The sequence below is a fragment of the Euprymna scolopes genome, chromosome 36, assembly GCF_053919585.1.
Source record: "Euprymna scolopes isolate OS-2025 chromosome 36, ASM5391958v1, whole genome shotgun sequence".
In the NCBI taxonomy this organism is placed as follows: Eukaryota; Metazoa; Mollusca; class Cephalopoda; order Sepiida; family Sepiolidae; genus Euprymna; species Euprymna scolopes.
This window is the reverse complement of record NC_136517.1, coordinates 69,146,556-69,161,443: the sequence shown is the minus strand read 5'-3', so window position 1 is coordinate 69,161,443 and position 14,888 is coordinate 69,146,556. Positions and strand designations below refer to the sequence as shown.

The window sequence follows — 14,888 nt, the reverse complement described above, 5'->3', positions numbered from 1 at the left end:
ATTTTTTTTATTTAATTCATTAAATCTGTTAATTATGAGGACCAAAATAATGAATCGTGTGTATTTATTCTCTAATTTTCTTGTTTTTGTTCTGTTATATAAATTCTATTTTATTTGTTTTTTTTCTGAAGGATAAATTCTATTTTCTTTGAGTTTTTTTTCTGTATTCCAATTAAGTAAAATAAATTTTCTCTAAAATAAATTTTGCTAAGTTTTCCGTTTAGTTTATTATATAATAATTTTATTTAAACCAAAACACGACGGTGTACTGGTGTAGACATAAAATATCTCTTCCAAAGTTAGGGAACATATTTGGGAACTACCGACCATAAGTATAAAACTACCTGGTATATTTCAAAATAATAATTCCCTAGGAATCGGAATCGTACTTGGTATCGGAATCGTTAATCAATATTTTCCTGGAATCGGAATCGGAATCGTATAAAAATTAGGAATCGTCCCAACACTAATAATAACTATATTTTTAAGTTTAGATATGTTTGATTCAACAAATCAATTAGAATATGAATTTTTGATTTATCTTTTGTATTGTTTTCATTGTTTTTCAGATTCGAATTTGTGCTTTAAATGATGATGATTCCATTGGAAGTGATGATGCTTCAGAGAAGAACTCTGCCACAAAAGAAGCTTTGGTAAGTTGGTAGATTATCAGTAGGATTTGTTGTGAGGTTTGACCTAACATGGGTTTATTCCCAATAACATTTTCTTTTATTCAATGTGATCCATTTAATTTATTTTACTTTTTCTTTGATAAACTTGTTCTTAAACGGCAGAACATATAGGCCAATTGTATGTGCATCTTATGCTTCAATATCTGAAATTAAAATTAATTCTTAAACATACGGCAGAACATATAGGCCAATTGTATGTGCATCTTATGCTTCAATATCTGAAATTAAAATTAATTCTTAAACATACGGCAGAACATATAGGCCAATTGTATGTGCATCTTATGCTTCAATATCTGAAATTAAAATCCCAATCTTGTAAATCAAAAAAAATATAGCGGAAATTAGAAGTAATAAATGAATAAAGACTGCTCATGTTAGAAGGGCTGCCAAAGATAAAAAATAAGGTCAAACTATATTGTGACAAAAAGAAGAAATTGCAATAATCGTTGTGGAATATGTTGATACCCAGTTAAGGGGGTGCATGGATAATGCCTCTGGCCGTTTTAGTCAGGTGTCAACTATAATTGTCTTATATAATCTCGCCAAAATGGAGCAGTAATTGTCTCGAGTAATCTCATCAAAAGTGACTGAACAGTGAAAAGCCAAAAATGGGTCATAGGTTAAAACAAAAGCTGTGGCTTCCTCCAGTCTTGACAGACTATGGATACTCACTGTAAAGGTGTCTACGCGTGAAATTTGTGTGGCAAGAGTTGCGCAGTCTCCAACCACGCCTCTCCTGAGTCAACATTGTTGCATACCAGTGGCAAGTTGAGGTATAGGATGACTGAAAACAATGCTGAGATGAGCGGAGAGCACATACATCACCTAGAATTCCGAAATGTTCACCCATCTGATACTAGCCAGGCTCAACATTGCTTAACTTCAGTGATCTGGCAAGAACTAGTGTATCAACGTGATTATGCTGTATATTAAAAAAACGAAAGCTAGTGTTGTCTCAAATAATTTCACTATATGGAGCTAAGAGACATAAGTCATAGGATTAGACAAGAGGTTATGCTAACTAGTTTAGTCAAATAATTTCAGAGGGGAAGTTTAAAAAAAAACTATTTGGGCAGTCGGCATGGAAATCTATTGAGCACAAAGAGAGAAATATTAATCTAATCGTTATGATAGATAAAGGAAATTTGAAGGTTGCAGAAGAAAATGAGAAAAGAATGCATAAGAAAAAAAAAAAACTTGCACGACAGAAAATAAAAAAACAACAAATCTGTGTATACAGTGAACTGCATAGCATATCTGTCATCGAGATTATCTATGAGTAATAAACTGACTTTATTGCTAAAATAAAAATATAAATATCCTGTTTTAGTTTGGTAAATTTAAAGACACAATACCAGCAAACATCGAAGATTATCCAATGGCATGTGGATTTAATCTTGTCTTGATTTGCGTGGCTTTGTAACATATTGTTAACAATTAAAACTTTAATTTTGAACAACAAAGGTGAAATATTTTGGCATTGTTTTTTTTTTTTTTTTTTACAAATGAAAACAAAACAAGAAAATAATTTCCAACGGGGTTGGGGGTGGGTAGAAAAAATAAAGTGAAAGGATTGAATGGACTATGAATTGCGTCATTTTATATGTATTCATGTTTTTGTGTGGATTTTCGAGTTTTTTTCTGTTCTTATTCTTTATTTACCTTATTGGTCAAGAATTTTTTTCAGCGTATGAAGGTGTGTAACAGAATATGGCGGCTATATGCAAATACTAAGCCATGTGCGAAATGATACCATGGTAAGGAAAAAGACTATAAAAAGGAGAGACTGGAAGGCGAATGAAGAAATGTTTTTGTTACAAGAAAATAGTCGAGTTATTACTTGTCTTATGTTCCTTGCGACATAGACGGCATGTGGGTCTCGTGTGTAAGTATGTCTACAGTCCCTATTTACTTGCCTCCCCACGAGGGTAAAATTAAACACATGGTCAGGTTTTAATGTAGGAAAATCTAGCCACCCAAAGAGATGCACTCTGAATCAGTACAAAAGTTGAAATTGCCTCTATCTAGAAGGATTTCTTTAGTCAGGAGACAGAAAAGTGTTTTGATCCTAACCAAAAGGCTGAATGCATAAATAAATGAAGCAGTGCATTTTTTTTTCATCTTGAAAATTTAAATTTACATTGGATTTTTAATTTAAGACAAGCATTGTTTTCTAAATTGAAAGTTTTTTCAACTTTCAGAAAGTGCACGAGCAAGTTTGATTGCCAGTATTAGGAATAGATGGAGTAAATTCAGGGAATTTCTGCTTTCCCAAACCGGTGGAGCATTATGACTGTTGACGAAGAGGAGTCTATCAAGCATGTGTATGCAGTGTAATGATGTATGAAAGTAAAAACTCACCAGCTTGAGTTGAGGACATATGTTGCATGGAGCAAATAATATGATAATGATACAATGGATTTGTACGGTGAGTTTTAAAGACAGTGGATCTGATAACTTAAGAGGAAGATTAAATGTGGACAATATAGGGAGATGTGTGCAGAATGGAGACTTCAATGGTATAGACACCTTAAAAGAATGTGAGTTCTTGAATTAGATGTAGAACAGTTGAGTTCACAGGTTCCAGAAAAACATGGAAGGAAATAAGGATGAACTTGAGAAAGAGGGATAAATGAAGACCTAGCCTAACATAGATTAGTTTAGAAGTCAACTTCTAAAAACTCTCCAACACATTATTTCCTTTTAAGTGTTTCAGTCAATACAATACAAAAATTAAATGTTTTCAAATTTTTTACCATTAAACACACATACGTATATTAGTGGCCTGGCAAGGCCACATGGGAGACAACCGAAACAGCAAAACTGATGCTGGCTTGCAGGGCACTATATATACAAATGTAGGCAAATTTGGGCATATTTTATTGGTTTGAAAATTTAGATTCTTTTTTACCAATTGTCATAAATTTAACCATAGAATAGTATTATAATCTTCCAAAAGCCTGCAAATTTTCATATAGTCTCACCCAAAAGAACCAAAGATATTCAATTTGGCTACCAGTATAGATATAAACCGCCACCTTTTTTTTTTTTTTTGGCAATTTTATAAGTTCCAAATCTCAGTGATTATTGATCAGAATTTAATAAATAAAGGCTTGTTGGAAAGCTAATGACCTGAATTGTGTAGTGGGCTATGTGATATTTACCCTTAAGGTTTCACATTAAGAGGATCATTGATTATTCAAAGCTTATTTTTGGCTCTTTTTTACAGCCATAAAATGTTTCAATCATAGTCATTTGTTTTCCTAGTTTTACATATGAATTACAAAATATCTGATATTTCCTCAAAACTTCTAGCCTTGATGGAGGGGAGACTAAAACTTGCTATGGTTTCAAATGATCTGAAATAATAGCAAGGGGAGACTTGATTCCAAATATTTCTCATATGTTATATCTTCCCTCTTTGGTTTTCTTACATAAAATAAATTTCACAGTGTATAAGAATTATTTGATACTGGAGATATTGCACCCCATTTCCATGTTATATATCCTCGGGGAGATATAACATATGAGAAATATTTGAAATTGAGTCCATCCTTGCTGTTATTTTAGATCATTTGAAACCATAGCAGCAAATTTTAGTCTCCTTTCCATCAAGGTCAGAGATTTTGGGAAAATATATATGTATGTGTATGTATAAAGAAGTGACCTGATTTATTCATATTATTTTGGATTCTTCAGACTAATGATCTCATCTTAATTGTTATTTTGACATTTTAGTTGATGTAACCTTCAACTTTTTTCAGGTATATCTTGTTGAACTTGGGCATCTTTCCAGAGTTTGACAAGATACAGTTTAAGATCGGAGGTTACGTCAACCAAAACATTGTGAAAATAACACTCAAGATAAGAACTGAAGAATTTAAATAATATAAATAATCAATCCTAATTTATTCAATTTTTAATTTTTCCATGTGTAAATGTTGGAAGTTCCGTTCTGAAAGATACATGAAAAAAAGAATTTGAATTTTTAATAAAAACCATCGCAAATGAAAATATGTGTAAAACCCTCAGTAACTTTTGGAAGGTTTGTATATAAATATTCTCTTTGGATATTAACACTTAAATATTGGTCTGTTTAGAATTTTACATTTTGTTTTTTGTAGGAGGCTGAAGCTCATTCGATCTACAACAATGCCCTTAGTCTTCAGATTGAAGGTGATGTGGATGAAGCAGAGGAATTATTTGAGGAGTTGTTAGATCATGATTTCTTACAAGAGGTTCGTTTTTTTTTTTTTTTCTGTGTGAAAGAGTTGTTTGTTTATAAACTCCTAAGTTTTTAATAATGTGTAAAAATATATGTATATTCTCACAACAATATTCTGTTATCTCTATAAGTATATTTCATCTTTATCAAAAGGTCCGCAACAATATAATGGGATTTATGTTATTCTGAACAACTTGTTTTATTCGCTAGCAGGCCGCTCAGTGTATGCCCAGTCATAAAATATGCTTAAATATATTTTCATTTATACAGATATTTGATTGATTATTAGAGAGCCAATTCTCTATTGATTATTATATAATATAGCAGTGATTTCAAAAATTAAAAAAAATGACTTTGATGCCATCAGCTAGAATCAAAACCAAAACATTTAACTCTCTAGCAGTATTCGCTACCATCTGATCTAATTACACCTATCAACCTATCAAAACTTAATGCTGTAAAATGTATTGATGTATATTTGAGCATGCATAGATTATACATATGTCAAACCACATTTGCCGAGTTCCAAATTTTCGATTTTGATCCCCTTAGCAACTACTTTCCCAGCTAAAAACCAAATTGTGTTCCACATGTCCGAATACCTCACACGTCAAGTTTCCAGTTTGTAAACTCACAATCGACAGAGTAATTTAGTTTAGGAATCATTCCGCACACAGAGACAAGGTCACTCTTATATATAGAGAGAGAAAGAGAGAGAAAAAAATAACTTTAAAGTAGATACCCCCTCTCTTTCAACCTTATTTATTCTGAAATTACCTAATCTGTACTTTGATCAGTATATTTGATTTTGAAGAAAAGAAACACAATAATTTGGGAGGGAGGCATTTGCACTGGACAAATATATTATATTTGATTTATAATTAGAAAATGGAGATAAATGCCATGACCAGATGAAAATTACATTACACAAATTACTTTGATCATTTATGGATGCAGTAATATTCTTGTGATCTGAACTCACACTGGATTGAGAGAAGAAAATACAACATTTTTAACTGAACATTAAGTATTGATGAGAAAGTAATTAAGTTTCAATGCATTATCAATCAAGATGCAGCATTGTATACTTAATTTTTGCAAGGATTGTGAAAACAGTAAATTTGAAACTTTCAAAGTGACTAAATCACAAACAGTTTGTAAACAAATTCGAGTATGCTCACCGTATTACTTTTTAAATATTCAATAACTTAACAGTAAAAAAATGTTGGGATGAACTGAGATAAAAGATTCCTATGTATTTTGATATTAAAGACTTACTTTCATATTTTGTCAGTTGAGCTTTTTTTACGAGTGGTCTGAATCCTGGGCTTTGAGGAAAGAACACTGGTCAACAACAAATTTGTTGTCTGCATTTTTTTTTGGTTGATTTAGGATAAATCTGATCTGCTGAATCCAAAAATAACATTAGTTTTATTCAATCAGGTCAAGTTTTTGAGCTATGGCCACATGTCATTTTTTTTAACGTTTTTTTTTCACATATGCACATATAGGGTGCATTTTAGAAGAAGTTGGTAGGGATAAAATGCCATGTTGAATGATTTTAATTGGAAATTATTATTTTAATGACAAGAAGTATTCAAGTCCAATAGTTCTGGGTGATTAGTTGAAAAGGGATCAGTTTGAAGTTATAAAATCTCAAAATCTTCAAAAAAATTGGTGCTTAGCAAACACAAAGAAGGACTGGCCTGTGTGGGAAGAATTGGTGCCTTGCAAAGAAAGGAACATCATCAACGACACTTTGGTGGACTGAAACAGAATACTCTCCCATCATTGCACAGCTTAGCTTAATCAATCAGTTCACCAAGGCTCTGGACAAGGATGGTGACTGCTTCACTTGTGCCAGGTTTTTCCAGGATTGATCACGGAGAAGTTGAAAGCTGGCATCTCGTCAAAGATCCAGAGTTCAAAAACTCCATAAATGGAACTGAAAGCGTGGAAGGCCTTTATTCTTGTAGTGAAGAACTTGGCAGCAATAAAGCCAGAAACTCTGCAGAACTTGTTGACGCTGGACTGAAACATAAGCATCAAGATGCATTATGTTTCATGTATGACTTGATTTCCTGACAACCTGCGTTTAATGAGTAATGAACAAAAGGAGAGATTCCATCAAAGCCTGAAAGAATTAGAAACCAAGTAGCAGAATCACTGGGATGCAGTCATGATGGCTGACTATTGTTGGAATCTGAAGAGAGACCTCTCTGCCTCTGAGTATTCAAAGAGTCCAAGGAAGTTCAAGCCCTGAAGTTGGAAAACGGAGGTTCGAGCCCTGAATTTTGAACAATGGTAAATCAATATGAAATTTATGTGTATTACCTTTATTAATGCTCGCCATTCAGTTTACCGTAATCCATGTTTCTATCAATCAATATATGTTGTTGGCAACACATTTTTTTCTCTTAAAAACATAGGCTGATATGTGTTAACAAAAACATGGTAACATCACAAAAATGTAATCAATTTTGTCACAAGATCTGATTTATTTATTTTTTTCAAATCAACTTAACACAAAATCCTGATCTGATGGACAAAAACGGATGTCCTTTCCTGATTCAGCAGTGTAAAAATACCTTTAATCAGTTGTAGAAATCTAGACAACTTTTAAAAAGTGTAATCTTTGATTTGAGATTGTTCGTCAAATTACTACTTTTGGAATAGAACTTCAACTGTTGAAATCAAAACTTCCCAATTTTTAAATCTCCTAATTCACAAGAGCAACATAATGAGAAATATAGAATAAACAGATTAGCTGTTTTAGAACATGCTTTTAAATGCAAATGAAAGAATTTTCTTTTTTTTTCCTCCCTAATTTTCAGAGAAAGTTCTTAAGTTTTGTTGGTTATCTTTTTTTTTCTTCTAAGTAAAAGTAAAAAGTCCATCCTTGTAGTGTGTTATCAAGATCACGCTAGCTGTTATTGCACATAGAACTCTAGTTTCTTTTTTTATTAATGCAAGAAGTCTGAGTTTGATTACATTTTGGAGAAGCAAGTTTCTTACCTGGTGATTTCTGATAATATAGAAAAATACTGAAGTTTAACTGATATTCTTCTGCCACTTGCTTCAAAACTTGTTTCTTAAGTAGTATCAACATACAACTTAAGAAACAAGTTTTGAAGCAAGCGGCAGAAGAATATCAGTTAAACTTAATTGACTTGCAATGCAATAAATTATTGAAATCAAAGTCATATAGATGCAGTAACAACAAAAATTAAACATTGATTTGTTTTGTTTAATACAGTTAATAGTGATGTATGTTTTTAATCGAAAGACAAAATGATTTACATGTCAATGTAGTCAGTAGGACATATTCAAATATTTTCAATACAATTTTTTTTACGTTTTATAAGTTTTTAATGATCTTTTTATTTTGTTTTTAAACTGAAGATTTTCCACTGCATAAAACAAATATTTAATACTTCAATTTATTTTGATCAGTTAAAATTTAATTATATTTCGAAGATAATTAATCTGGGGCAAAAGAAAATTATTATAATTACATATGAAAATAATTCTTTTTAAAAAAAAATTTAGAAATTTCCTCAGTGGCTAAAAAGAAATAAAATCAAACTTTTTTTTGATATGTTCAAAGTTTCCTGAAAGATAAATATCAGTTTTCTAGAATGTTTTCAAAGCTGATTAATAAATGCATGTATTACTTCTCTTCAATTATTTTTCATTTTCATTTGTCAATAAAAATCTTCTTTGCATAGTTCCACATTATATCGTAGAATTTGCAGATGTTATATTTTCTTTTCTTGTCTTGAATGCACATCAGTAATTTTCAATTCCTGGTGAAGCTTGTCAATCCAACACTGTTTTCACTGCCAACCTTCAACTGTCATCTTATACTCAACTTTGACAACGCTGTTGTTGGCTATACTATTTATATTATTTCAGTCAAGACTTGCAGAGTTTGTCAGCGATTGGTTTGACTCCATGTCTGACAAATGCTGTCATTGATGATGGGGTCAAGTAGGATAATGCTTGATATCTAACACAGCATTTTTGTCTCCATGCACTGAGGTGTTTTTCTAGTTCTGTAGTGTCTGGTCAACATTCAACATCATAAATTGCAATTGCCTGGATAATTGAGCAATTGTTTGTCAATAAAAATATCATTTTTATTTTTAAGTTTTTTCTTGGATTTGTGTTATTTTATTGTAGTTTTAATGTAGATTATGTTTAATTGTTTTATGGGTCAAAAGTTCAAATATGTCTAGAAATAAAACAAAATGCAATCTTTTTTTTTGTATTTTCATATAATTTTATTTTATTTTTGTGACCTTTTATTTTTACTGGAAATAAATTAAAAATTTTACTGTAAAGATAGAAATAAATTTAAAAATTAAATTCTTAATTCTATATCGAATAGTTTACTGTTTTTAGTTTTTACATGTGTAGAAAAAATAGTTGTCGTTTTCGATTCCATTGCAGTCTGTAGTTAGTATGCAGGAAAGAAGTTTATGTGCATAGATCCACGAGAAGTCCATAAAACTGGCAACTATAAGTGATAAAGGTGTCTGGAGTAGGCATGCCTACTGGACTGCTGTTCTTGCATTAAGGTGACGTTGGGTGACTCTCTTAAAGTGGTGAACGCCTTGTTTTTTCACGAACAGATATAAAATCGATTGTTCTAACATCACTATCTCTTCTTCTTACTACCAGAATAAATTTAGCAGCTGTGTTAAAAGTGTGATACTCTATGGAGATGAGTGCTGGATGCCAACCTAGTCTTCATTTGTTTGTTTTCAGCTTATGCTGAACCATTGACCATTTGGAGTCTACAACAAAGTAATCTTCAATCAACAAGGCGAGCTTATCAAAAATCTTGATGAGCATCTCCAACATTGGAGTGATCACTTTGTTTTGTTGCTTAAACATTCCAGTCAAATCCCTCAGATTCCAACTGTTCTTTCTGCAATTTATGACGGTGCCACTCCACATACACACACACAATAAAATCCTGGACACCATCAAAAAACTGAAAAACAATAAGGGAACCAGAGAAGACAGTCTTTCATTTGAAATCTTTAAACATTCTGACGTATTAGTCCCAAGCCTTCACCAAATTTTTACTCATGTCTGGGGAAACTGCAAAAATCCATCAAGGCTGGAGTTATCAATCTTATTGATATCAGTGCAAATATTTTTGCTACCATTTTGTTGTAGCGGTTTCAAAAACAAACAAACACAAGCTAGATCAAACCAGTGTGGATTTCACTCAGGCCGAGGATGTACTGACCAGTTTTTCACTCTCCGAAGAATACTTGAGCATTGCTGGAGCTATTGGCAAAAGACTATCGTCTGCTTCATTGACTTTGTTGACTGTGAAGCCTTTTGGAAGGTCATACATGCTAGTGACATGCTCCCAAAATTGCTCAATCCAATCAAAGCCTACTATTTTTCCATTGACATTAAATTCAGCGTGTATGCGCTTCAATTAAACCGTCAACTGGATTACATTGAATGCTCTGGCTAACTTTTATCGTGTAACAGTTGTGATTTACAAATATCAGATCTTAACTCTGCTGATGATATTACTAAATTAGCCATTGACATTTTAAAGATTGGTATGAAGATAAATAAGACAAAGTTACTGATGGCAGATTTTCTTCCAAATAAAAAAAACGGTTTTCCTCAACATGGAAACCCTTGCAGAGGTTGATCAGTTCAAATATTTTGACTCCATCATCACTGCAACAGGCCAAGAGGAGGAAGACATCCTTAACTGCATCAGCAATACTCGTACACTTTCTGTTAACTTCGATCGTGCCTCTGGTCTCAAAAAGAAATAAGGCTGAAAACTAAAGTCAGGATCTACCAAACTCTCATCCGTAATATTCTACTTTATGGTTGTGAGACTTGGCCCATGCAAGCAAGTAACCTACACAAACTAGAGGTATTTGACCATCACTGCTTATGCAGCATCCTTCATGACCGCTGGCAATAGTTTATTCCCGCGTACTACAAGATCCACTCCCTCCAAAAATCTCTCCTTGCCAAATGCTTTTGTTGCTTCAGCCATGCCCTTCAACTCAGGTGATTTTATCCATCGACACAGCAGCACCACCAGGCTGGGAGGAACATTGTGGTGGCCAACTCAAAACCTCGCTCGAGACAGTGAAGCAGGATGCTAAACTGATTCTGGGCCCTCACCTTTATGCTAGAGTTGCGGAGTCGGAGGTTTTAGCTGGAGTCTGAATCGGATTTCTAAAAGTACTATGAGTCGGAGTCGGAATTTTTTATCTGACTCCGACTCCTTAAGTCCAAAAAAAAAAAAAATTTTTAAAATGGTTTTCCTGTTTGGTTTTACCAGTTGCACAATTTAGCAGTTTTTATAATGTCTTGTTCTTATTTTTTGAGATATATCATATTTTGTACTGTCCTGCAATGCTTCTACTTCATCAAAATATTTTGGTTTATCGGATCACTGCAAATCTTGTCTGGACAGCTTTTTTCACTTTTGTTGTGATGTCACACATGATCAATGAAAATTCTGTCTTTGAGTGAGATCACTGTGGATAACAATCAGATTGTAATTCGAAAGTTATCCAGTTACTAAATGGAATTTGGCAGTCCGATTAGTCCAGGATCGATCCAGAATTACAATCTTATCCAAAAAAAAATGGGCATAAATCAATTTGTGCTGCTACCATGTGACAACATTGTATATGATTAACTAATCTAAACAAAAATAGCTGATTATGGCTGAAACAGTGTATCCCAGTGATTTTTCTTTTCCTTCATTTTCGGTTGTTTATCACATTTTTCGTTAATAGAAATATGCTAGATTATGATAAAGCTACTTCAGAATATGAAAATCATACATTTATCTAATTTAGTGGTTTGAAATAACGAAATTGAAAACAGGGGTTACTAATGGATATAATAAACCTACAAGTGAACCAATGAAAAATAGGAATCAGAGTAAAGAAATTTACGAAGCATCTTAATCTAATTAAAAACTCATGTTATAAAGACAATTGTAAATTAGACCTAAGTGTATCAGATATTTATGCATTAACCCATAACCATAATAGTAAAAAAAAAAAATCTTGGCCAAATCTTGTGCATTGTGTAATGTGACTTTGGTAAAGACAAATAGTGATATACTGGTTAGGGTAGGTCGATGTTGGAATAGTAACAGAGCTAGGGTGGAGAGTTGCAAATTACCAGAAAAAAGTGACCACATAATATATTTTTCCCTTTAATATTGTCAATATTTGAGGAAATGACTTTAAATTGTGAAATAATTTATGATACTGCTAAGATAATGGTATTATCGAACAATGTCAGCCTGTAAAATTAGACAAGGTATGACTGCCAACAGATACATCTTTTCATAGAATAGATGGACTTTGGTATTTTGGCCCTTTGCATCTCACAATGCCAAATATCAAAGCCAAATAGATCCTAGCTAAAATCTGTCTCCATAAAATAGGTCCCAAAGATAAAAAAGGTTAGGAAAAATACTAGTCTAGCTAGAGTAATAGTGTAATGATGGCATAAACATATATAAGATAATTAGTACTTGTTTTATGCACTATATAACTTGCAAATTAAAGCAAGGTAGATAGCCATGCACTCAAGTAGTGATTCGGACCTAGGCGAAAGGGATATTATGAAACAGATGCCAATTTAGCGGTTTTCTGCTAGATCTGGAAATTTTGTTTGCAATCTAGCAAGGAAAATTTTGATCTAGTGGCTAGCTTGTTTTTTCTAGAAAATCTGGAGATATTTGGCATTCACACACCCACAATTTTGAATGACAAAATAAAGAAAAGCGTTTGAAAACACTTTAAAACATAAACTAATTCATGTAGGTAGAAAAGTAGCATTTATTGCCTTTGGTAACAATAATTTATTGACTATTTGTTTTATTTTTCGCCTAACCATTCATAAAACTCGCTATAAAATCGCTTTTGGCAAGTACATGGGGGGGGGGGCGTTCAGCCTCTGTAGTTTAAAATACGATCCAAGCATCCCCTTTAATTTAGAAGTATTTATTCACTTGGTTAAAGTGTAAAAAAGTTAACAGTTGAAAATTGTAAAAAGCAAAAATAACAGCAAAAAAAAAAAAAAGAACTCGTACCAAACACAGTAGCATTTAATTATCTACCAACCTGTATATGTTTAATATATCGCTTAACGGGATTAATTTCTCAAAGGTTGTAAACAAATGACTTATTCTACCACTAACACGAAGTCCGAGTTGCACTCCCAAATGTAAAGATAGTGATAATCATAGATTTTTTAATACAATTTTTCAAGAATGAAGTCCCCAATGGTTAAACGACAAGCAATCAGCTAATTGTTGTAAAGACAACTAAAAGAAATGAAATAAAAAAAATTAAACACAGTTTCAGCACGTATAAAAGATACTTGAATTTTACTGTATTTGGTATCAGGTATTTGTTGATTTTTGTTATTTTTTACAATTTTTCGACTGTTAATTATTTTACACTTTAACAAATGACTGTTGTTCTTACTTACTTGCCCCCCACCCAAAGCTAACATTCATAATTTTACTTATTTTTATTAATTTTTTCAACGTTTATTATTCCATTTAATTGTCAGCGTGAACCACCTTTTTTAAAATGCAGCATATGTTAACACTACAGCAAAGTTTATTGCGTTTATTTTTTAGCAAACATTAACAACAGAAAGTTTTCAACCTGTGAAAAAAAAAAAATTTCCTACGATGGCAAAGGTCGGTTTTTAATGTAGTGAAAATCTTGGAGTATATGTAGATCCAATGAATAGTGTTGTTAGCTGACACTCAGAAAGATAAAGCGAAATTGGCACTTTGTGATCTTGCTGCGACGATTTTAGCTTAAATTCAAAGGCATCTACTGAAGATCCAGACACTATTTCAACCACAGACTCAGAGCGAACCTGCGATGAAGAGGATTTTGAAAAGCTTTTGTATCAAGAAGATCATAAAGCAAGGTCAAAGCGGCGTAAGCTACAGGAAACAGCTAAAACGCTATCTTCAGTGAATAAAGCCTTAGCAAGTTTCAAGCTAGACTTTCATGCTGCATTACAGCAAGTAGAACAACTAGATAGAAAGTTAAATGTTCATGAAGCTATAAAGCAGTACCCTGCGATAGTGAAAGAATCTGCAATGTTGGCAGCAGCACTTCCTCCAACACAAGTGAGTGTTGAACGTTTGTTTTCAGCGCTAAGGCTAATCAGGACAGACCAAAGGGCTGCAATGAAAGAGAAGCTCACTGAAGCCATCTTGTTTTTGAGAGTAAATTATTAAATTCTTATTTGCAACTTTCAATTCTATAATTATAAATAAAGCCTATTTTTTATGTTTACAAATAAGACATTTTTATAGATTGATTTTTTTTCCTAATATTGTGATAGAAGATTTATGAGAATGGACAAATGCAATAACATGAGTTTGTCGGGAGAGGAGAGGGTACAAAGGAAAAAGAAAATATATAGCTTGAAGTGCAACTCTGCTATTATAGATTTGAATATGCTGATAGGCTGGTAAATGATCAGGAGCATAAATAATACCATTGTGTATATTATACATATATATATGTATATATATATGTATGTGTATATATGAATATGTATGTATATATATATGTATGTGTATATACGAATATGTATGTATATAACTATATATATATATATGTGTGTATGTGTATATATGAATATGTATATATATATATAGTCTTAACCAAACTTTTTATTAAAAAAAAAAGATTAAGCATCTTTAATATATGTCGGTTGGACTGTGTTTACATTTTACTCGTCGTCGATTTTATTTGTGAAAAAATGTGTGAATTTGTCCATATCTTCATTTTCTACTTCAAAAGTGATAGTCTTATAGCGAAACTTTTTTGTAAAAATAAGAACAAGATGTATGTATGCATATATGTATGTATGTATGTATATGTGTGTGTATATATATATATATATATATATGTATGTGT

At 32.2% G+C, this 14,888-nt stretch overlaps 1 protein-coding gene across 2 annotated transcripts in view; it reads left to right on the top strand.

Annotated features, from left to right (window-relative positions):
- LOC145260567 (calcineurin-binding protein cabin-1-like) overlaps positions 1-14,888 on the top strand; it is a 567,854-nt gene that overhangs the window by 40,470 nt on the left and 512,496 nt on the right. For both annotated transcript variants that reach the window (XM_080118824.1, XM_080118826.1), the window contains exons 2-3: positions 570-653; positions 4,817-4,930. In XM_080118824.1, the coding sequence (XP_079974950.1) occupies positions 570-653; positions 4,817-4,930 (198 nt within the window). The remainder of the gene's footprint in view (positions 1-569; positions 654-4,816; positions 4,931-14,888) is intronic.